Consider the following 24,435-nt stretch of genomic DNA (forward strand, 5'->3'; position numbering starts at 1 on the left):
ATGGTATTATCTCCTCATATACCACATGCAGGACTGAAGAAAAGTTAACTTGTTCTGGGGGAAAAAAAGTTGGCAAGTGTTATAAACTGAGCCCCATTGAGTCAAAGGCACCCACTTCCAAGGATGCACAAAATAAGTGACCCTCACAGGACTGGTTTAATAAAACTCGGCACGTCCGACCAAAAGCCTTCCCCGAGTTTGGCTTTCATGGAGAACTGGCTATACTGCCTTTTGAAATGGGGCACTTTTCAGGTTGGTTTCCGTCATTAGCCCCTCTGTTCATGCGGCCCTTCGGAAAGGCTGAGGCTTGGTGCAGAAAAGACACTGAGCTGCTTTCATCCTGAGAGAAAGGCCTCGCTAGTGGAGATGAAAGAAATGTTGTTTGCTGCTAAAGTCTCCTGAAAGGCCTCGAGGACCCCTTTCATGTCGCAAGGACAAAGTGCTAAGGAAGCAGCATCCTTTCTGAAACCGCTCCTTTCTTTTAACTCGTTAGAGTTTCGAGTGACAGCCAATTTGAATATGCAAAACCAGGAGCCGCACTTCAATGATTCTTTTTTTTTTTATTTCTTTTTTTTTTTATACCCTTCAGCGCCGTTATGTGAAATGTGCTGGAATGAGATTATCTTAGGACACGGTGAGACGTACTTCAAAGATCGTCGACGTGTTATCCGCGCAGGACCGCGAAGCCAATCGGCGCGCGCTCTCCCGCGTCGTACAGCGTTTGCGCCACTTGGTTTAGTGTCTGCAGCAGTGGCGACCCCCCTCTCAGAAGCCTCTTTAAGAGCGCTGAAATCAGCCGAGCTCTTTACAGCGCCTGTGGGCCGCTTGTGAGTGGATGTAATGTGGGAGAGTGACAGCTCTGGCACCGGGCCCTGCCCGCGGCGGAGGCTCCATAATGCCCGGCTCTCGCCCGCTCCGCTGACCCCTGGCAGCCCGGCCGCGCCTTGCTCACTGTTCATTCAGCTCTCCCTGCCTCCCTACAGCGGGCCCTGGCACCCCAGGGCCAGCCCCGCCCTGTCCAGCCTGGCCCATAGGCGTCCATTCATGTGTTCAGCCGCAGTCAGCGTTCCCGGGCTTACCGTTCTGCTTACCTCTTACCGGTGTGTGTGTGTGTGTGTGTGTGTGCGTGTGTTTGTGTGTGTTGGTGCCCATGTGTGTGTCCATGTGGGCAGCATATGTGGGCATGTGTGCACAAGCCTATGTGTGTGTGTGTGTGTGTGTGTGTGTGTGTGTTTGTCCATGTCGGGGCTGTGTATGTCTGTGTGTGCCTGTGTTGGTGTCTGTGTGTGTGTCCATGCGGGCAGTATGTGCGTGCCTGTGTGTGTGTGTGTGTGTGTGTGTGTGTGCCTGTGTGTGTGTGTGTGTGTGTGTGCGCGTGCGTGTTTGCCTGTGTCTCTGTGTGTTGGTATCCGTGTGTGTGCATGTGGGCGGTATATCTATATGTGTGTGTGTGTGTGTGTGTGTGTGTCTCCGTGTGTGTGTGTCTGTATGTGAGTTTGGGCTTCTCTGAGTGACGGTTAGCGTCCTCACTCCGCATGCCTGGCCCCTGTCCAGCAGGCTCTGTGACCTCATTTCACCCAAAACAGAAAAAGGGCTGTGCCGACGAGCCCCCCTCAGCAGAAAGCGTGCTGTTAGCATTCCTGACTTATCTCTGCGAGAGCCTGCAGCAGAGGGGTGGCCCATCTACTCCCCGGGCACACACAGCCCTTCAGAGAGGAAACTGAGCGAGCGCTCCGAACCCAAACCTTTCTCATGCATGAGCGTAATAATATCTTTTAGCGGTTACCTTTACCGCTAGCTGTTATTTAAGTCCGACTTGCCGGAAGCTGGTCTGTGCACTTACAGGAAGAGTGGAGGAACTGGGCCGTTTGGGCCCTTACTCGGCAGCACTGGGCTTCTGTGTGCAGGGGTCTGCTACAGAATGCGGAACGGGCAGCTCCCCACACTCTGACCTCTCACACAGAGGATGGGTGGGGTAACCTCCTCTACCAACTACACCCAGACAGTCGGTTTCATCATATGTGATGAGTTAAAGGTGTGTGTGCGTGTGTGTCTGTCGGTGAGCGCACTGGAATAGGGAATGCAGCCTAGTTGTAAAATCTATACAGGTGACCCTTTATGGAATATCATCTCATCATTTCAGCCACATAAGAAAATTACAGCTTGGGCCTTGCATTTGATTTAGGTGGGCCGGCGATCGCCGGTGCCCTAGCTGAAATGTTTATGAGGTGTAAAGCCAGAGAGAGTGCTACAGCAGTGCGTGCTGTCATGGGTTGGCCGAATGCCAAATGCAAGGAAGAAGCTGGGAAAGGGTTTCCATAGCGATTCCCTTCTTCACTGGGCTAACACTGGGTGTGTGCAGTTCAGGCTTCCCTTGGGAAATCGCTTTTAAACTCTATTCCTGTTTTTTTTTGTTTTTTTTCTCTCATTTTAAAGTTAACAGCCTGGTTTTCCAGGTCTAAATAGTTTTTTTTAGTTTTTATGCCGCTGCATTATTCACAAAATTGATCTTGTCCATACCTGTCTGCCTATTGGGCATGTGCCTAAACTGAATTGATTTCTTCATTCAGTGCCCGTTTTGGTTAAGGCTTTGAAAAGCGTGTATGCAGAAGGTCTTTTCAAATGACAAGGACACCTGTGAATACCGCTGTCAGCACGGCAGCTGGCCACACAGAGTCTGTGACCCTTACGAGGGATTCGCTCCACCCTCGGACTGACCTGTGATGTGAAGCTTCCACACATTTTTGTCATGGCAACAGAACAGGGCTGCTTCCCAGTCTCTCCGAAGATATTCCAACAATTTACGGAAGCTGGAAAACGTTGTGGGGGAATGCTTGCTTCTTGACTCCGAAACATCACAACTGTGTTTCGCTCACAAGACACTCCTTCTCTTCTATCGAGACGGCCAACGCTCTAAAACTAAACGCTACATGGTCATAATAAAAAAACTAAAAAAAAAAAAACTGCCTTGTTTTGGTAGCTATCGCTAACAGACCCCCAGCCCATTTCCTGTCTCTGAGCAGAGCGGACGAGCTGCAGATTTCTGGCCGCTTGCTCTCCCAGAACCCCCCCGTTCCCCCTCCATCCCCCCCCACGAGCCTCTTCTCTCCACACGGCTGGCACTGAAGACCCTTGCTGCTAAAGGCCTGCAGCTGTTTCCACAAAACAAGGAGAGAGAGAGAGAGAGAGAGAGAGAGAGAGAGAGAGAGAGAGAGAGAGAGAGAGAGAGAGAGAGAGAGAGAGAGAGAGAGAGAGAGAGAGAGAGAGAGAGAGAGAGAGAGAGAGAGAGAGAGAGAGAGAGAGAGAGAGAGAGAGAGAGAGCTGATGAATGATTTCCACCCCCCACCTCTCCTCGCACAAATTATTCTGCCGTATTTGCTGTCCATTGAGGTCCATGTATATAAAATGTATATAAGCTGTAAGTTATGTTACAGTAGGTCTCTGTGAACTCCCTCTGTAACCACGGTTAAAGCACAATAAAATATGTAACTTTTAAACCATAGAAATGAAGAAAAAAGCTCATTAAACAGTTAAGTCCATTTGAAAGTGTGCAGTGCTCAGTCATACTGCTTCTGCTCTAAAATAAGCTTTGTTAAGGTTGCCAAACACGGACACCACCATGCTGCAGAACAAATGAGTCAAACGCAGAGCGGCCCCCACCTACTTCCTGTATGTGTTCGTGTGTTATGGGGAGAATGGGTCTGCTTTGGGTGGAGGAGGAAGAGGAAGAGGAGGAGGAAGGGTTTATGTCACACTCGTTAGGGTGGCTGGGGCTTGGAAGGCGGTCCTCGATTCCCACATCCCCCCCCCCCCCCCCCCCCCCCAGACACCTCTGGGTCCGTGAAGCCCCCTCCCGGTTAATATCCTGGAGGTGTAATCCGTCTCTGAAACCCTGCTCCTGGAGAGCTTGTTCCTTCCAACTGCCGAGATGGTGATGATTAAAAATCTGCCTGTAGGAGGGTTTAGTCACTTTTAATACAGTCTCCGTAGAGAACAGACACTTTCTAGAGATACGGAGTGTAAGCTGAGTCACGTGATAAACATCTGCCTGCCATTTAGAGCCAATCAGCCTTCAGACAGATGGTATCGGCAAATTAATGGAGTTTCTTGGTGAGGAGATTTGGCTTGGGGCAGTATTAAGACATTATCTTCAGCTAAACTACCGTTAAGACCTACTTTGTAAGAGATCCTCTGTAAAGTACCCCCTCCCCCCCCCCCCCACCTTAGATATAATGAGTTCAGATTTTACCTCATCATTTGGATGATCTCAAAGCAGGAAGCACTGTTTTATGGATTGTGGAAGACTGCCATCCAGCCTCCGCCTTGGATATTGGCTCCGTGTTGTGTTTGTGAGCTGTTCGACGGCCATGAATATGGAACGAGTGCGCGGTGCATGATTCACAGGAAAAGCCCTGTCATCCGATGACACGCATTGGGCAGGCTGAGGGCTTAGCGCATCGGCATTGAGATTCCTGAAACGACACTAACCCCTGTCGCTGTAAATCGCCCCCCACCAGCCCCCGAACCACCAGTGCCCCAGTCCAGAGTTAAGTGTGCGACATGCTGAATTTGCCTGTGCCAGCTCTTTTTCTCTTCTACCTCGACATCAATATTTCAATATTTCAGCAAGGTGAAGCACCAATAGAATACTGCTTGTACAAAGAGATGGCTGAATTTGCCTCCAGTGGAGACAGGATGGCAATGAAGAATTGCTGACAGAGAGCGAGGTGGAAAAGCAAGAGAGACTGAGAGGGAGAGATCATGTCCGCCATCACTTGCGCCATTACGTGATGGTAAATGAGTGACATTCGTTAAAATACAGTGAAAATATGTTTTTGAATGAAGGGCTTTTCCCGAGTACAGTAACGAATGCAGAAGATGGTTAGTGTGTAGTTTCTGGGTTTCAGCTTCTGGGTTTCATTGATTCTGGCTCGTCTGATGCATGCCTTTAGAACAGATGAAAGTCTAGTGCAGTTTGGCGGGGGTGTTGATGGGTGAGGTGTTTGGGGGGGTTGATGGGTGAGGTGTTTGGGGGTGTTGATGGGTGAGGGGTGAGGGGGTGTTGCTGGGTGAGGTATTTGGGGGTGTCTCTGGGTGAGGTATCCGGGGTGAGGTGTATACGCAGAGCTGCACTCCGCTTCCTCACGCCCCGTCGCACTGCGTGGCGTCTCGGTCTGTAATGGAGTCACGGCCGCGGGGGAATCGGGGAGCCCTTGGCGTGTGATGTTTGAGGCTGCGCCTCCTCCCTGTGCCCTCCAGCGCTTCCGCACCGCTCTGTGTGAGGAAGGAGCAGGAAGCCCCCAGACCCCAGCAGGAGGTCAGCGCTGGCCTCTGGGGCTTCAGGGTGACTGATGAACTGTGAAGGCCTGCACACCACGGCCTCACTGCCAGGACTGGAGCCTCCGCTGATCACCTCGGCCAGAGGTCTGAGCCAAAGGCAAACAGGGTCTGTTAGGCAGTCACATCCATTATCTAATTTGGTCTAACCCTTATCTGCTCAGGTCAGTTATCCGGTCAAGTACCTTATCCAGTTAGGTCTGTTATCCGGTCAGGTCCGTTATTCGGTTAGGTCCGTTATGCGGTCAGGTCTGTTATCTTTTCAGGTCTGTTATACGATCAGGTCCATCATGGCTGTGGTCGAGTGCTTGGCATTGCAAACTGAGAGCGCTGTGCACTGGGAGTGCTGCTTCCAATCACTGCTTTTCTAACCCTCATCATACATTCATTCATTATTTATCACTGTTGTACCGCAGTGGTCTAAGTGGAGCTGTTGAAATCCAGACCTCCGTGCTGACAGGAAGTGAGGTCAGCAGAGGGATGAGAACAGCGAGGAAGACTGATGGATGTGTGAACAGTGGCATGGGCAGGTACCCAACAGGGCAGGTGCTACCTTCTTAGTATGCTACACCCACTGCACCCTACCACATCCATTTTCCCCCCTTGTCTCCCCTTAAGAGGGGGTCAGTTGCATCAAAGGGGGTTAGGGGGGGGGCTGTTTATGAGTTAAGAGATGACAAACCTCCACAGTGTCTGCAGAAGGTCAGGTCTAACGAGGGCTGGCGATCTCAAAAGCTCTGCTCGGTTCATAATGGAGAAAGAAACCAAATTAAAAAACAATAAAGAGAAAAAATGACAGGCGCTGCTGTCGTACAGTGACAGTAGCCTGGGGCGCTATGCGGGTTCCATCCATTATTCAGCGTGGAGCCAGCTGCAGGATCCTGCTCTGTGTTCACACCGTTAATAAACGCAGGGGTCGACGGAGGCCTGCATCTCCCGGCTCGCCATGGATACGGTGGAGAGACGCGGAGGTCCGGGAAGCCATGGCGGAGAAAAGGCTCTCTTCCCATCGATAGAGTGAACAGAGAAACTCACGGCTCCAGAGAACGTAACAGCCATGCCTGAGGGCAGGTTCTGGGAAGCTGCATATTAGTTATGGGTCATTTGGATCCATTTTTCTAAGCGAAAACCCTTAATGACTTAATGAACAATTCATATCTGATTGGTTTAGGAGGTCCTTATTGCTCTGGGGTAAAAATAAAAATAAAGATCCATAAATGTATATTTTAAAATGTACAAATGGCTTATTCCAGAGTTAACACATTGGAATGTCTTTGAGGAACTCCGACATCGGATTCAACTGAAGATATTTTCATTACTGTTGATGTTAATATGAAAAATGAAAGTTCTGGCAGTTTTTAGGATGCCTCCACTGCAGGGTTTCGAGCAGCTTGGGGCAGGCTGAGAATTAAAATTCTTCTTTACCCCACACGCACTTGCTGCCAGCCACTTGTGGGGAATACTTTTGAGTTTCCATGGCGACCCGGCCGAATCGGGAATGTGTAGTCTGTTACAAAGTCCGGCAGCGTTCGTGACAGCAAAACCTTTTCAATAGAGCCGTGTCTTCACCTTTCTCTCTCTCTGTATACATTCACACAATCACCCAGCACCTGTGTAAATATCGCCATTACTCAACAGTACTTTCACAAGCTGAACGCACAGGGCTCAACGCTCACACTTTTTCCAAGCACTGCTTGTGCTGCCAAGTTGCAAAAATTAGGAGCGCACTAATGCATCCCAATTAGTAGGTGTGCTGCTTAATTATTTTTTCCAGTTGGCACTCATGAAATGCTCCTGAAGTGGGACAGCTGCCGAGCCCTGGTACTGTTTGGTATAAGGGAAATGTTGGACTGTTTTCAGAATTAGATGATATGCTACTGGTCAATAAGAGCAGAGAGCATTTTTCGCCCCCCAGTTTCAGATGGCATGCGATACTTTCTATTGGCTTCTCTTTGGTTCCTTACGAGGGAGCATACTGTGGCTTCTTTCTCAGCCTCTTAATTGCACCTGATCTCTGAGCAGTGCTCAAATACACACTGTGCGAGACCCAGCTTTCACTTGTCTGGGGTTACTGGAGACTGACCGAGCAGGAAGAAATTTGGGTATCAATCAACCTGAAAGATTTTTCATGGAACGGCCAATCTCTATCTCTGATGCTCAGTGGAAGGGGCCAATCCCTATCTCTGATGCTGAAGACTCAGAGCCAGTGCTTTCCTTTGACGGTGTTGAATTTTAATGATGAATCTGTTCGCCCTTGATCTTCCCTCCTTCCCCTCGGGGGTTTGAGGAGCAGCATATTGAGCCGTGCAGTCATGCTGCATAATATACATATACATTATTCTCTCTTTTACATAATTCATTTGTTTATCGGGTGCCCTTACGCAGGGTGACTTGCTTGGTATAAATAGATTCACATCAGCAGTTTCCGCATTCGGATGGTGGGTGGAACAGATGAGACTCTGGTGAATTAACCAAGAGATGCCTTCAGAGCCGCAAATTACCTTGCATCAGTTACGCAGTTACTTATGGGTAATTCTCTAAATGAAGACAGTCACAACCTATCAGTTTACATTATCGCTCACCTCTGTAACCAGATTGTTGTGTGTTAATGACCAGAAGGTGTTCCAACCCTGGACGCCACAAAGGAAAAACTGCATATATTCTGAAAATGTCTTTGAAACATGAAGGCTCTGATGTTCTTAAACTCATTGTTGATGATCGTTATTGCTCTAATTGTATCTTTTACATTGGTGGCGAAGTGTTTGTCACTGCTGATTGCAGAATAATTAGACAGATGGCACAATTGCTTTGTCAGTAAAATGGATGCTATGCAATTTGTTCCTATTTATCGTCTTGTAAATGGACTTTGTTGGGGGATGTACTAACTATGAAACTGCATTAAAAGCTTTGTAAACTGCTTTTATGATTCGATTACATTGAGTCGTCGTCGTATAATTTAATGAAACGGCCATCTCCTCTCCCACAGTTCCAGTAATGCCCTCACAGAATTTAATCTCTCCTTGCCTCTTTCCGTCTTTCTCTCCTCTCTCTCTCTCTCAGACTGTGGATATCCACAAGGAGAAGGTTGCCAGGCGAGAGATTGGAATTTTGACCACAAACAAGAACACGTCCAGAACCCACAAGATCATCGCCCCCGCCAACATGGAGAGGCCGGTGCGATACATCCGCAAACCCATCGACTACACCGTTCTGGACGACGTGGGGCACGGGGTGAAGGTGAGGTCTCTCCCTCGCTCCTGTTAGACTGCTCGGTATGAATGGACACATTTCTATTGGCTGGTAAACTGACTGCGCCATTTTTATTGGCTCAGAAAGGTTACGGCATTGGCCCTGACTTCTGATTAGAGACAAATGGAGTCCAGAGCATAAGTTGTTCAAAAGGCACACCCCTGTTTCCTATCTGCATTAATGTCTCACCTCGAGCCTTCAGGCCCATCAGATCTTTGCCAGGGAAACGCTTCATAAATGGTTGATATTTCTTCCCCTTTTTTCTTTAAAATTCCAGCCTGTCGCGAGTGCGAGTGCGAGTGCGAGTGCGAGTGCGAGTGCGAGTGCGAGTGCGTGTGCCAGTGCGCTCTATCAGTTTCCCCGCCCTCTGCCTGTCGAGCGCGTGTGCATTGGCTGGGGAATAGAACTGTAATGACATCAGAATCTTGGCACTGTGACTGGCTGGGAGCCGCCCTCCTCTCTCCATTAATCACAGAACCCATTTGTTTTGTCAGGCATATTGTATTACGCTGCAGTTTATAGCTCGCTGTTGTCATCCTGAAGGATAACATGCAGCCAAACGAAAGCCGGCCTGCTGCATAAGATTTTGTATAACATAAATCGCACAAAGGTGTAGCGTTTGAATCAATGGGATGCACATGCTAATATCTCACATAAATGCTTACCCTCAGTAGGAGGTAGAGCTAGAATCACACTAGTATGCAATCATTTTATCATGTCTATGCCTAGAGAGTGAGTATTCATCGGTCCTGTTAGCTAACCGTTAGCATGTATCCGTTCATGTTGCTACTCATTAATGCTCTATTATTGCAGGGATTTAAGGTGCAAGGTAGCACAGAGCCCATCTGTTCTGCAGATGCCTGACAGAAGAGGGAAAACAATAGGTCTAGATTCCTCTGCTAAACAGCGGCCATGTTTAATGAGCCGGGCCGTTAACAATTTGAGCGCTGACGTCCCAATAACTCTTCAATTATCTCCCCTATATTTAATCACAGTGGGGAGAGTGTGACTCAGACACAGGTCCTCTGCACAAAAACTGACTCTCACTTTCCATTCAGCACTTTCGGGGGAAACAATTAGCCTATCGTATGATTTTAACGATCCTTTGAGGTGGTTCTGAAACATATGCTCGTATTTCTCTTTACCAAGAGTAAAATAAAATAAGATACTGTTGCTATAAACCATTTCTCATTGTTAATCTACAGGTGCAGAGTTTTATATGCGTTTAAGAGTGTGGTTTTGTATGAAACAGCTGGCGCTGGACAGGCAGCCATAAGTGGGCTCACTGGAGCTGTCGCTGGCCCTTGTGACGCTGTGTGGGTTCATTGATACGCCCGCACAGCGTACTGCCAGGGTACTGCAGGATTAGGATGCGGCTGTAGAATATAAAACTAAAAATATATTCGTTTCGAGAGTCACTTGACATCCGGTCGATTGTGCGCTTCCAATATTCCGAAGTAATAACAGATGCGTCTTCTCAAGGGTTTACCGTTTTCTGTTTTCTGGCTTAGTCCGGTTTTGTAGCATTAGCACCTCTACGCGGGTCTACTCCCCTGCTCCTCTGGTGTACAGCGGGAACTCTAGAGCAGGTTCCCTATTCGGTGGGGAGAAGAAAGGGTTAACTAGGGCAGCTGCGGTTGTGTCATATTTGCTATAGGATTTTTGAAATGGGTGAGATTGATTTTCTGTGCAGCAGTGCACATCAGCGAGTTCATAAAAAACCGAGAACAATCAGGCTAATGCTCATGCCCTCGATGTGCGAATGGCAGGTATAAAGGAGATTGATGGAGTTATGAGGAGTGGCTCGTGTTCGTTAAGCGTGATTGAAGGCGTCGCGCCCCGCGCGAGAGACGTGTGGCTCCAGACCGGGGAAACCGAGCAGGGCTAGGATTACCAACCGTCCAGCGCAGCAGGAAAGCCACCCACTCAAGAGTCTGTAACTGATCGTTTACACATTTGAGATGTAGCGAGTCACACACCCCCCCCAAGCATTCCGCTCTTCCACCATCCACAGAGGAGACTTAACCCACACGGCTGTTAGGATTTTGAGTGTTCCACTCTTCCACCATCCACAGAGGAGACTTAACCCACACTAATGTTAGGATTTTGAGTGTTTATGTTCGTGACCTGGAAAAGAAGAGTCCGTATTGTGTATGGATTGTGTAAGAGGTCGTCTGGTCGGCTCTCCCAGCGGCCCCTCGCTGAACCACATCGACGCGTAGAGAACTGGGCCAAACGCTGCCGCCCCCGCTGATGGCCCATGTGACCTGTGGGGAAACGTTACGTCTTTGCCGAGAAATTGGATCCTGTCCAAAAGATCGAATGGGGAACGGGTGTTAACCTCTCCCCATCTGTGCTTCTTTCTCTCTATCTCTCTCTCCCTCCCTCTCATCACAGACTAAACATACATCTTTTAAATATTTAGAATGAGGTCTTAAATTGCTGTCACAAAGAGAAAGCGTAATAGCTCCTGATTGGCGCATTTGCTTGCACAGGGTTGCTGTGCAGTGGTTACATGTCGAGGGTCATGCTTTGTTTTGCAGCTTGAATAAGCTCCAGGAAGTCTGGCCCTTGTAGTTTGGGTGTGGTGGTCATGGCCCATGAATAGGGAGTTTTTGCTGCTTACAACATCACGACACTTTCTTTTACAACTTCAGTTGTTTCTCGAAAATATTCCCATCTCCAGGTCCATATCTATTAGGCAGAATTCCAAAAAAAACATACGGCGGCCATTACCCCAAAGCGCCACGCCTTGTTTTTGTTCCTCTTCACAGCCCAAGACATTGTTTACGGTAATGAAAGCAGGCAGCAGGATCTGTCTACTTTCTCTTTAAATACATGATTTTTCATTATTTCCGTTTGTAGGCAGTTTGTGTGACTCTGTGAATATTTAATACAGCTACTGTGATGAAGGACAGCAGACTTCTTGTCAGTCGTGTCTTTGGATATTCCCAGAAGGCAGTGCGTGGGGCTCCTCTCTGGCGTGGGACAGAGGCTGCTGTTGGCGGTACGAACAGCGAGTCTTGCAGGCTGCAGCTGGGGTATTGAAATGTGTAAACTACAGTACGCTCTTGGCAGGCCCTGGAAGAGTCGGGTTTTATTTCTTTTCACTTGGGGCACAGAGAAGGCTCTCGGTCGATTGGTCCAGCTGCCTCACATGGTGCGTCTGGGCTAATTGCCTGCGTGCTTTGTGCTGAAGACTAAAGGAGAGAATTTGTCTAATGATGCGTTCTAAAGAAGGAGCTGTCAGCGCTGGGGCAAAATATTTCCCTTCCCAGTTAATCAGGACTGAAGGACGTCTTCTTTTTGTGTGCATGGTGCGAGTTGTGCCTGGTGTGCGGGTTGTGCGTGTGTTTCTTATTGGAATGCGGCACTACAGACTGCCCGTCACTGTACCATCAAACCGGTGGAATGCTGCCCGTCGTGTTAAAAGCCAAACGGGTGTGTGATGCCCTGACTTCAGCAGAACGTGAACAGGCCCCTGTCTAACCCCAGCCTGTTACTGTGATGTAGTTTCAGCACTTAACTCAGGCATGGTCTTTTTGACATTGTGCTTTCTCTCTCTCTCTCTCTCTTTCCTGCTCACGTTAAGTGGCTAAAAGCCAAGGTAAGAGTTGCTGTTCACATGACCCCCACCCCACCCTTACTACTGTAGTGTCTGTTGGTAGTCTGCTGTAACCCCGCCCTCCCTCTCCCTTAACTGCTTCATATATGTGACCGTAGAGCTGTGGCCTGTTACTCATGTCGGTGTTTTGTCATGAATTGTTTGCTTTTAATAATATTTTTTTTAAATGCTCATAGCCCTTAATCTGTATATGTGGGTTTCCCTGATAAAAAAAGATTTGATAAAAAAAATTGAGAAAGATCATGAACCGTGACCGTCACAATTTAACACTAGCATAACACTTCCTCTGTGTGAGACCTTAAACCCGGTCTAGATAATGTGGCTGTGATGAAACGTTAGGGGTTGTTGAGCTGGCTGTCCTGGTCCAGTTCAAACTCAGTCTGGTCCCCTGATGAGCCAGCCTGCAGTTGAGAGGCAGCCAGGCTGGCCCCCCCAGGTGTTCACTGGAACAGAGAAATGAGTTCACAGCTCAACCGCCTGCTTAAATAAAGCCTGATGAGAATAGATAATACAATAATAAAATCTGCGCTTATCTGGGAAACACCAGCTGTCTGGCTCCTGCTTTAGCTGTAGCACTGTGCTGTACTTCAGACTCACTTCTGGGTGTTCACACGGTCCCCCAATGTTTCCCCCCCACAGCACGGGAACAACCAGCCTGCCAGGGCTGGGACACTGTCCAGAACCAACCCCCCCACGCAGAAACCACCGAGCCCGCCCATGGCAGGGCGGGGCACCCTGGGGTAGGGCCACCTTCGCAGGCCAGCTGTCTGTCTATCTGTGTTTGTGTGTGCGTGTGTGTGTGTGTGTGTGTGTGTGTGTGTGTATGTCTGTCTATGTCTGTCTGTCTGTGTGTATGTAACTGTGTGTGTGTGTGTGTGTGTCTGTCTGTCTGTCTGTCTATGTGTGTCTGTCTGTGTGTTGCTGTGTGTATAACTGTCCGTATGTGTCTGTGTAAAAGTGTCTGTGTGTGTGCATGGTTTTGTCTGTGTCTATTTGTCTATGCCTCTGTCTGTACATTATGTCTTTGTGTGTGTCTGTGCCTGTGTGTCTGGGTTTGTGTGTCTATGTCCTGTCTGTACCTGTGTCTGTCTGTGCTGAATCTGTGATTTAAAATGGGGCTGAGTTGGATGTGTTTTTATGTTTTGCTGAAAGATGTGTAAATGGGAGTGAGTGAAATGCATGGCATGTTCCGGAGCTTTCCCAGCACCCACACTCTACATTCAGCATGCATTGAGCATGCATATATATGTGCAATGCATATATGTGATGCGTTCCTGCATGCAACTCTCTCCTTTGTTTATGTGCTGCTCCCTGTTTGTGCCTCACCAGCCGAAACACTCCCTACAAAACCCTGGAGCCGGTCAAGCCCCCCGTGGTCCCCAACGACTACATGACCAGCCCCGCCCGTCTGGGCAGCCAGCACAGCCCCGGCCGCACGGCCTCCCTCAACCAGAGACCCCGAACTCACAGGTAACCCCGCCCTCTCAGCCAATCCCGTCCCGCCACCTCACCTAAACCCGCCCCCTCCACCTCCTCTCAGCCTATCCCCTCCTCCCACCTCACCAAACCTTACCCCTCGCGTCTCCTCACCCCGGAGTGTGCCCCCACCCATGGACGTGACATGCCTACAAAACTATGATTGTATGTGAGATTGTGATTATGTGTGTGTGTGCGCCAATGTGGTACTTGTGTTTCCATGTTTATTTGATTTAGATACTAACACCCTGCAAGCAACCTTATTTGCAGACTCTAATCTGTTGTTAATGTTGGAGGGATCTGCCAGAAGTCGGTGCCAGACATAATATAAAATGAAAAATGTATCATCGTTGGTTACGATAGGCGGCACGGATGGTGCAGTGGGTAGCACTGCCGCCTCACAGCAAGGAGGTCCTGGGTTCGAATCCCCGTCGGCCGGGGCCTCTCTGTGCGGAGTTTGCATGTTCTCCCCGTGTCTGCGTGGGTTTCCTCCGGGTACTCCGGTTTCCTCCCACAGTCCAAAGACATGCATGTTAGGCTGATTGGAGAGTCTAAATTGCCCGTAGGTATGAGTGTGTGTGTGTGTGTGTGTGTGTGTGTGTGTGAGTGAATGGTGTGTGTGCCCTGCGATGGACTGGCGACCTGTCCAGGGTGTATTCCTGCCTTTCGCCCAATGTATGCTGGGATAGGCTCCAGCCCCCCTGCGACCCTGTTCAGGATAAGCGGGTTCAGATAATGGATGGATAGATGGATGGTTACGATGCAGAAACTAAGCTGGGAAGTGTGTGTGTGTGTGTGTGTGTGTGTGTGTGTGTGTGTGTGTGTGTGCGCACACATGATCCATCCCTCTAGGGGCAGTTTGGCAGCCTGTGCATATAGATATCTGGAGGCCATTGTGCCCTTTGTTTTATCTTATGTGACCAAGAATGAATATAGAGAAGTGTGAAATCAGTGTAATATTTACAGAAAGAAAGATTGTAGTCAGCAGCCACTTCCGTCCGTTTGTTTGGACGTTTTCCTGAGTGCGGTACGTCATACCCTGGAGCACGTCGTTCTCAGAAATGCCCGAACCCCCCACAGAGACAGTCACACATCTACTCCCTGGGCTTATTCCGATTTACGAACAGCTGCATCGCATTAGTATCAACAGCCGTCGCAAAATGAGATTTTGAGCAGAAAATACAGTCGGCATTAACAGGACAATGACCGGCAGTGCCCTTATTCTCACCATAGTTCCCCGTGTGCCAAGACTCTGTACATCAGTCCTGCACTGAGCCCACTGGCCCAGATGTCACACCCATGAGAATGATCTCTGACTGATGTCTCATTGCCCAAAGGACACCGTAACACTGCCGTCAATGGGCGTAACCTATAAACTCCTGCTCCTAGGGATTCGCCTCCTTCCCCTGCTAGTTCCGCCTCTTAGGATGATGGACAGGTTCATCTCAGGGCTATTGAAACATAGACGGCGCTTATGAGGAGTGCCTTCGGCCAAAAATCAGTAAGCAGCCTTTTGTTTTGGCGAAGACCTATTCCACAAGGAACTCCATGGTGCAGTACGAACTCTGGGAGCTCCCTGTGTTTTCTAGTATTGAGCGAAGTGTTTCTAACAGTGGAGGAGTTCGCTCTTTATTGGATGAGCCTGGACCCTGTAGGAAGTAATGGTTCTGTTCCCTGTGAGAGTGGTGATCTCTTGAACACATGGTGTGTTTGATTATCAGCATCCTAACACAACCACCTGGGTGTTTGACTTTCCAATCATCTTACTCAACAGGGGGCGACACTCCATTATGTAACCGAGAGATTTGGTTCTTTCTTTTCTTTTCTTTTTTTTTTCTTTTTTTTCACCTTGTCTGTACCATGTTAGGATCAGGTCCCAGTGCTAAGAGCCATCAGTGGATGAACATTGTGAGTTACCGTTTTCCACAAACTATCAAAATGTTATTTGAACAGCCTTACGTGTTACTGTAGTCTATTTTTGAATATATAAAGTGGCTCCTTAATCACAAGATTAAGCTTGTAAAGATATACTTGTAAAGACAGAGCCTGTAGCCACACCTACCTGAGGTACCATCTCCCTATAGCCAAACTTCTCTGTAGCTTCACTTTCCTTTAGCCTTGCTGCCCTGTAGCTCCATAGCTAAATGGCTGAAGCTAAGCAGTGCTGGGCTTTGTCAGAGTTTGAATGGGAGACTTCCTGTGGAAGCTGCTCTCAGCAGTGCTACGTGTTGGCCAGTATGGGCAGTCTTGCGCCTGCATGAAGGCCTGTGCCCCAGAGCTTTGAGACGCCATCTGTCAGATCTCAAGCGGAGGTCCTGACTTCCTGCGAGCGTTAAAGGTCCCGCGGCGCTTATTTCACAGAGCGCGAGTGTTCCCTGGTGTCCTGGCTGGGTTCCCAAACCGCCTCGCTCAATCTGGCCGTCTGGTCATCCCAGGGCTTTAACGGGCGCGCTGAACGCCTCCTGCTGTTCGGTGAGAGGTCAGGTGGATGCTGCGGTAAAAGTGTCGTGAGGTTCTGGAAGGGGGAGAGCTGCACTTTGACCGGTTTCTGACTGCTGCTGTGGTTAAAGCTGTATGCTCCTACAGCACAGAAGCGGCCTGCCTCCTCATGCAGCTTGCCTCTGCTTCCTATGTAGTATGTCTGTGGAGAGCTCATCCGGAATGCGCAGCCTGCTGATTGGAGTGATGCTTCTGCAGGAAGGTGGTTAGCAGTAATGATGATGGGACTCTTCCCCTCCCCGGGCTGTCACGGCTCTTTGATTGCGTTTGTGGAGTGAAGAGTTCTGGGTTGTGTGAAGTTTTATTTGTGTGTGTGTGTGTGTCTGTGTGCGCGCCGTGCGTACGTGTGTAGGTTTGTGTAATTGTGCGCATCTTGGTTATAAAATTCAATATTCAATATTGACGCATCAAGTTGAGCTGAGCATTTCAATTAGAGCACTATATATTGCTGACTCAGCGTATATATATATGAAATGTGTGTGAAATCAAGTGGCCTTTGCCTCTTGTATTGATCAGTGCTGTTATATATTAGAATCTTTAAACAACCTTTATGCAAGGTTAGATATTAATATTAAAAAATCCAAAGCGTAGTTCAAGTGAATGGACCATTGTGATTTAGATTGCTTTCTTGGTGTACATGCATTCTCTGTGTGCTAAAGCTAATGCTAAGCTGTCTTCTTTGGGAGTTGTAAATTGAAAGCTGAATCACGGACACTGCAGAATCAGACACTGCAGCCCACCCGATATTACGTTATAATTCTGCGAGTCTTTCTCTCCTCTCATTTATCATTGCTGTCTGCTTTGCTTCACTTGCTTGAAAGAACATTAAAAAAAAACCCAGAAAGCTCCTGGATGTAAAATGGCTTGTGGATTTCATCAAGTTGCAGTCCCTGTGTAATTCGATCCTTAGAGATATGTGGGAATACAGGTAAGGCAGTGGAGAGAGACTCAGAGAGACAGTTTGAAATGAGAAATTAGCTGTGCTGCAGCTCAAGGTTAACAGGCAGCCCTTTCTCATGGCAGGCTGCCTTTCATAAATGGTGTTTTTGTGCAATGGTGTGTGTGGCGAGAGGGTTTGTGTGTGCGTCCGTGCGTGTGTGAGATATATTCTTTGTGCAGCAGATGTATAGTGTTTGAATACTGCATTTAATCTACTGTGTTTGAGATTGTGTTATTGACGTGGTGTGGGGAGTAGTTGGTGTAACATTATGGGTGTGGTACGTGTTCTGCAGTGTGTTCTGAGCAGTGTATGTGACGCGCCGTGTGTGTGTGTGCGCGCAGTGGCAGCAGCGGGGGTAGCGGCAGTCGGGAGAACAGCGGGAGCAGCAGCATTGGGATTCCCATCGCCGTGCCGACGCCCTCCCCGCCCAGTCTGGGACCGGGTAAGCCCCGCCTCAAACACAAAATCACACAGGAAATGATGTCAGCATTTGGGACTCTATTCGGCAGTAGAATGGGAAATGAAAGGGTTATTCCTGTTTGGTGAGTCAGATTGTGATGTCAGTGGCTGGTGGCTACGGTTGCCGTGGTGACTGCTCCCCCACCCAAGCGTGCTGCGCAGGCCCGACCCAGCGTCGGTGTCAGAGCTGAGTAACTGCGCCCGCGTGTCTGCAAGGAAATGCTCCACTTGGGCAACGGATCAAACGGGCGTAATTAAACGGGGTGTAAATTTCAGGGGGCATTCAGAGCCGCTGAATGGGGCTCCTGCCTCCAGTCCACTGTGCTGTAGACCCATTAAAACCAGGGCTGCCCAACCCTGTTACTGTAGATTTACCGTCCTGTTGGTTGGTGATTTCCACCCTAATTCTGTGCACTAGATTCTGCAATTAGCTGTTCACAGAGATCTCTGGCTGTTGAATGAGGTGTGCTTTGTTAGGTTAGAAGTGAAAACCTCCAGGGTGGGTTGGGCAGCCCATGTTCTTTAAGCCCTCCCATCTGCAACTGAACAACAGTTTTGCAATTATTTTATATGCGATCTATCAAAGCACATTCCATACTGTTACCCAGGACTGCTGTCAAGATTTTGCAGATTATGTATTTAATATGGCTTGATTTTAAGGCCTGAAAACATGACAGAGGCATGAATGTGGGTGAAATCATCGTGAGCTGCAGAAGAAGGGGTGTTTTTGACAGGTGAGTAGTTTGGGGCCGCTGCGGAGAAGCTTCGGCAGTATCGGCGTGACACACTGATCTGCAGTGTGTCAGAGGGGACCGGTTGCCATGGCAACAGGTAGTTTTCATTCAGGGAGCGTGGCCCCTTGCTCTCAGTTCACGGTGATTGGCGTGCCGATATGGGCACAGTTCTCTCCCCGGCAGAACCCCGTCCGATTGGTGCAGAGCTGAGCTGAAGTATTAGGCCCTGACCTTTGACCCTAAAGGGCCCCTCCCCTCTGACCCCATTTCAGTACTGTCAGTGGTCGCCCCCTGAGCCTGTTTATCACCCCACCAAGACCTCTCATATGGGGTTCAATTAGTGCCTTATGAGTTCCCCAGGGCAGCATTCTCACAGTGTGAATGATTTTGATGTACAACAGTCTCAAACTCAGACTACTTCTTGCTGACGTGGCTTACGCATGTAAATTTGTCTCACTGGTCTTACCCAGCAAGCAAAATCACCGTTGGGCTGTTTTGAATTCATCGTGTTCATCCGAGTATGACAGTAAGCCTAACCGCTACAGGAAGCCTTAGTGATAAAAATGTAACTCCATAGCAGTGTAGAAGCCTTTCACTTTTTTTCTGCCAAGTTCTGTAATATTCATGTTACGTTTATGAAATGTATGTACCATCTGTCAGCTGAGGATGTGCGTTCAGCTTGAATGGTGTGTGAACTCTATTATAAGAGGGAAAAGTTCATGTTTCTGGCTTAGCGCGGTGAATTTGCATTCGTGCCGTAGAGATGTTGCGTATGTACTTGCTGGTGTGGGAATGCTGTTGGCCAGGTCTGCTGTTATTACTGGTATAAATCAGGAGGAACGCACTATAAGTAGCTTGGGGGAGGAGGGCCTGCTAAATGATTGTAGTTTAATGTAATGTAATAAAGGCTCGTGCTGTACAGCGCAGTGATGAAATGTCTGATTTCATCTGTACTGGCCCTCTTCTGTTAATGGGGGCTGAGACTGTGGGAGTGCTTCCACACGGTTTCTCAGTCTGTAGTTTAGGATTTTCCATGCAGTATGTCGTACCTGTCAATAAAACAGCTTGAGATTACTTTTTATTTGTTAGCCCCATTGATATAGAATCTGTCTTTAGAGAGCCATGGATATGTTGAGGTTGCAGCAGTACTGTATTTTATGGTAAACGGGGCGTGTTTGCACAAGACTGGTTTTGTGTACTTTGGTGAATGTAAGAGCTGATCCTCTGGAGGCTTCATGACCGGAGACATGTAGGCAGGGTGAGCTCAGTTCAGGGTGGCCAGCCGAGGTTACTGCTCATTTGATCGCTCCCAACATTGTCACAGACATCCTCAGGTTACCAGGGCTACCAGCTGTTGCCAGGGAGATTCTCTGGTCTGTTCAGTGGTAGCTCTCCTGTAACGTAGCTTCGGTGTGCAAGGTAACCGCTGAGTGTTGTAGGAACACAGACCTCCACTGCATTGCTTCATTACGAAAACGTGCACGGTTCAAAACTGGGGACAAAATGAGTCAATTAAATCTTTCAAATTTTCATTATCTGTGTATGTATACCATTAAGCAGTTGAGTACCTTTTATATCCAAAAATGGAGTGCAGGTTTTTTGTGCGGATGAAAGTGAAATCCAGAGCTGCTTCAGACCAGACCTGCAGAGAGATGAGGCTCTGTCCTTTTGAGTGATTAGTGCTGCGCTGGCAAATGTTACAAAGGGCGGGTGAAAAGATGCCTTTTCAGCGTAGTCCATCCTCACAGCATTTTCACTTCAGACTGTCCACTGAACTACTGTCAGCTCATCAGTTTCTCTGGTGTAGATATAGGCCTGGGCTTTCAGTTTCAATATGCAAAATAATAAAAAATAAATGACTGCAGTTGTCACATCTTTAACATACGCTTTCCCTTTTGTAAGCTGGTCTTGGCATGTGGTGATAATCTAAAAGTGTCTTTTTCCAGAGTACAGCTCAGTCTCTGTTGTGACGCTTCTCTAGAGTGCACTTCTAGAGAATCGATTCGTGACCTAGCGTCTTTGCTGACAGGCAGCCGTTACAGGGTTCTGTAAGCTGCAAGAATTTGCCCAATTTTGAATCATTTCAAAATGCCAAAAGCTTCAACATAACTGCAGTTTTGAGGGTAGATTAACTGTCACATTGAGAGTTTTCTGTGTCTTGTTTCTGTACAGAATGAGGGATTAGTTTTCCATCCATATTGGCCCTGTCTCTCTGTTCCACTGCAGTACTTGCGTGTTGCATTTTCACTATCTCTAGAGCAGACGGATTTATACACAAATGTACATGCGTGACATACTGGACACATGGATATTTTCCCAACCGTGATGTTTATGACACAGGACACACCTTTATGTTTGCGGTTCCTAACGTTTTCATACCCACAATTTCAGGGCTTCCATCTGATGGCTGTCCTTCCTCTATGGGTAATAATGCTGGGCTTTCATCCTTTTTGCATTGGAATTTATATGGTGCAGTAATCTGATCTCTGGACTTCACCCATCATCTCTTGTTAATAATGTTGCTGCCTACATCTCCAGTGCTGTGGTACTGTAACCCGATATCTAACCCCCCTGCCCCAGTCTCTGATTGAATGAATTTGTTGGTGCATCTGTCTCTTTCCCATTTTCCGAGTGGTTTATAATGACATTGGGTGGTCTGTGGTGTGTTGTACTGACTTCTGGGATCTGGTCTGTGACTGGGTGTGGCTCATTTTTCCCCTTTTGGGCTCTCTCTCTCTCCCTCCCTCTCTCTCTCTCTCCCCTTTTTGGGTACTAACAGCAGCCGTTCCCCAGGGGCCTGGACTGGGCCCCATCCCGATGTCCCAGTTCGGAACGATATCCCGCCAGATCTCTCGGCACAACTCCACCACCTCCTCGGTGTCCACCGTCTCGGCCACCGGGACGTACCGCCGCGCCCCGTCCGTGACCTCTCAGTTTTCTGTGCAGCAGCCACACGTCAACGGTGGCCCCGTGTACCCCCCGAACACAAGTAAGCCCCCTCCCCCTCCCCACAAAGCCTGCATTAACCAACCGCAACAGAGGGACCGTTGCAGCGGTGATCATTCATCATACCTAAACGTATGTGTAAGAAATGATGTGTCTGGTTGTGTCATCATTCATATACACCATACCAAGTGGGGGAAATATCTTCACCTACACCTGTGTGAATGTATTAAATGTGCGTAGGGGTACACATACTGAACCCCTCTCCCCTGATGAGCTGAATTTAGTTCCACTGTACAAACACAACCAGTGAGAAATCCCAAGATTGCATACGCGGAATGGAGTGCACACATTCCCGTTGAGTCTTTGGAAGGTAAATGTGTGCTTTAATAGCTTGTTGTTTGGAGAGCTCTTGCAGGATATTCCTGGGTAGTGAGCGAGACACAGCACGGTCAATATCAGCAAATGGATGACCGCTGCTGGATGAGTCAGTTTCCCGTGTCCGACAGTCATTTAGCAGTACAGGAAACATCCTTGTTTTAAGTTGATTAGATTCTTCAGGAGATAAACATTTACTTACAGGGTGAAATTCAGGACATGTAGTGCAATGCAGATACAGAGAGCTGGATGTAGTAGCTTGGCTGAGTATTACCTGTCAAGTGTTGTAATAGGATGTCTTCCTGACTGTTATAGGACATATAGTAAGAGGAGGCAGATGTTCCACTGCATTTTCTATTGCCGTTTTTAAGTCTGACGTTCACATAAAATTCTCTATTAGATGTGAACAGGCATGAGAAAGTGGGTGAACGTTTGCTTCAGGAAAATTGGCACCATTTTAACTATCAACAGTTTTTTTTCTTTATTTCTTGGCAGGTTAGACTGCCTTTCCAGCTCCCACCATTCATACATGCAGTGCAGTCCTCTGACATTTCTGAGTAGGAAGCCATTAGACTGCATTGTAAACTGCAGAAACTGTCGATAGCAGTCATTTTCAGACGCCATGCAGGCCCCTGGCCTCAGTTCACTGCTGTTTAAAGTGATGCTCAGCTCAGTGCCACTTGCTGCTGCTCTGGGTGGGATCGGACTCCTGTTGTCACATATTTTTTTCTCCTGGAAGCCTCATAAGCTGTTCCTGGGGAAATGGCAGCGGCCTGATTTGAGCACGGTTTATTTAATCAGTGTCCAGTGTAGAGGACGTGTCCAATGGGTGAAATGGGGCCAGTGATGTCGAAGTATTCCTTCCTCTCCTCTGTCACGGTTTAAACTGCTGCTGGTCCCAGGTTTACAGGAACGTGCTACAGAAGGTGGGAAGTGGCTCTTGAGAAAGGCAGTAGCAGGGTGGAGTAGAAGCTTCAAGAAAAGGGACCCTTGAGATGTCCGCTGCATTCCCAATGCAGAAACGGCTGACTGTTTAACCGCGAGGGCACTGTTTATACTTCACTTAAAATTCCATTGCCGTTGTGTCGGACTGAAATTTCTGTGACTGGAAGAGCCAAGAGTGACAGAAGCCACTGGGCTAGACCGAGAGAGAGATGGAGAGAGAGCGAAAGACTGGGAGAGAGCAGAAGAGAGAGAGAGGGAGGGAGGTTGGAGGAAGAGAGTCACTCCCTTGGGTGAACTGGACACAGGGAGGGACAGCATGAAGTGGAAGTCTGGTTAAACTGGGTCCATCAGCAGTCAAGCCTAGCCACTCTGCAGCAGAGTGTAAGCTCTTCTGTGTGAGCTAGCTGTGTTAGCTTTCATTCTGTTTGGCTGTCACCGCAGTGAAACACCTGCTACCCCCATGCCCTCTCCAGCCGCCCCCCTGGGTGGTGTTGGGCAGGTGTGCCCTGTCGGAGAGAGGGGTGTGGGGGCGTCAGGGGGCTTGGTTTGTGGTTGGCCTCTCTCTCCTTCTCTTTGTGGTTCTCTCTTTTGTTTCCTGAGACTGACATCTGCTTCTGTTTTTCTCCTCCTGTACCCGGACCCCCTCCTTCCTTCCCTGTTTCTCTCACTGTACCCCCCCCTCTCTCATTCTCTGTACCCCTTCCTCTCCCTTATTCTATCTACCTCCTCTCTCTTTCTCTTATTCTCTCTACCTCCTCTCTCACTGTACCCCCTCTTTCTTTCTCTTTCTCTCTTATTCTCTACCTCCTCTCTCTCACTGTACCCCTCTCTCTCTCATTCTCTCTACCTCCTCTCAATTATCTTGCTGTACCCCTCTCTCGCTGTACCCCCTTTCTCTATCTCTCTCTCTCTCTTATTCTACCTCCTCTCAATCTCTCTGTACCCCCTTTCTCTCTCTCTCTCTCTCACTCATTCTCTCTACCTCGCTGTACCCCCCTTTCTCTCTCTCGCTCTCCAGTGACTATTGCCCCACCCCCTCCCCCCATGCCCCAGTTGACTCCACAGATACCCCTCACTGGCTTTGTGGCCAGGGTGCAGGAGAACAGTAAGTGCACAGCAGCGCCCCCTAGCCGCGTCTCAGAGCATGTTCCCCTCGTTTTCCCACCCCTGTCTGAACCCCCTGTCTGAACCCCCTGTCTGAACCCCTCCGGTGCGTATTGCCATTGCCGCACATCTGCCGCCGTCTGCCGCCGGCTGTCGGCATGGAAACGGTCAGCCAAACCAGCCCCGCTTTTAAAAGCTGGATCTGTGTATTTGGCTGAGGAGAGAACGCTGGCAGCCAAGCCTTCCACACGCACAGCAAAAATGTTTTCACGCGCTCGATGAACGGACGTGCCCTCTCGGTTTCGTCTACAAGGCCGCCGTATCCAACGGCAATTAGTTACGTCTTAATGCCAGGGGTTTTTTCTCCTAAAATTGTGCCTGCAGCATGTCAATTTAAAAAAGTGTGGGAGGTCTGCTGCTTCGGAAGCAGGTACACACAGTAGGTACTCTGTCAGACGGTAATTTTCCCTCAATCCATACTGACCACACGCTGGTTGTCGTGTAGAGGCCAGTTCATTTTGTTCCAAACCGGCTTACAACCTCTGTGTTGAAACGCTTCCCTGGGCTCTCTACTTATCCAAGCTCAAGCTACATCAGCTACAAGCTTTCTCAAACTCTCAGGACACTAAGCAGAACGTCAATGGCAATATCGCATATAAAAATTAATAGCCCCCTTAATTAAAGCACTCCTGTAATAACATAGCATCCATTGTCTTGTCTCATTTCCCCTTCTCAGGGAAGACTGG

At 48.6% G+C, this 24,435-nt stretch overlaps 1 protein-coding gene across 8 annotated transcripts in view; it reads left to right on the plus strand.

Moving 5' to 3' along the window:
* The window catches only part of LOC133137246 (abl interactor 1), a 40,981-nt gene that overhangs the window by 13,035 nt on the left and 3,511 nt on the right, over positions 1-24,435 (plus strand). For 2 of the 8 annotated variants that reach the window (XM_061255397.1, XM_061255399.1), the window contains exons 3-8: positions 8,398-8,574; positions 12,179-12,193; positions 12,851-12,951; positions 13,541-13,681; positions 17,468-17,568; positions 21,099-21,308. In XM_061255397.1, the coding sequence (XP_061111381.1) occupies positions 8,398-8,574; positions 12,179-12,193; positions 12,851-12,951; positions 13,541-13,681; positions 17,468-17,568; positions 21,099-21,308 (745 nt within the window). Of the gene's footprint in view, positions 1-8,397; positions 8,575-12,178; positions 12,194-12,850; positions 12,952-13,540; positions 13,682-17,467; positions 17,569-21,098; positions 21,309-23,603; positions 23,691-24,435 lie in introns of all 8 variants that reach the window. The other 6 variants (XM_061255402.1, XM_061255401.1, XM_061255398.1 and 3 more) reach the window with 6 other exon arrangements.

This window comes from Conger conger, chromosome 9 (assembly GCF_963514075.1).
Source record: "Conger conger chromosome 9, fConCon1.1, whole genome shotgun sequence".
NCBI lineage: Eukaryota > Metazoa > Chordata > Actinopteri > Anguilliformes > Congridae > Conger > Conger conger.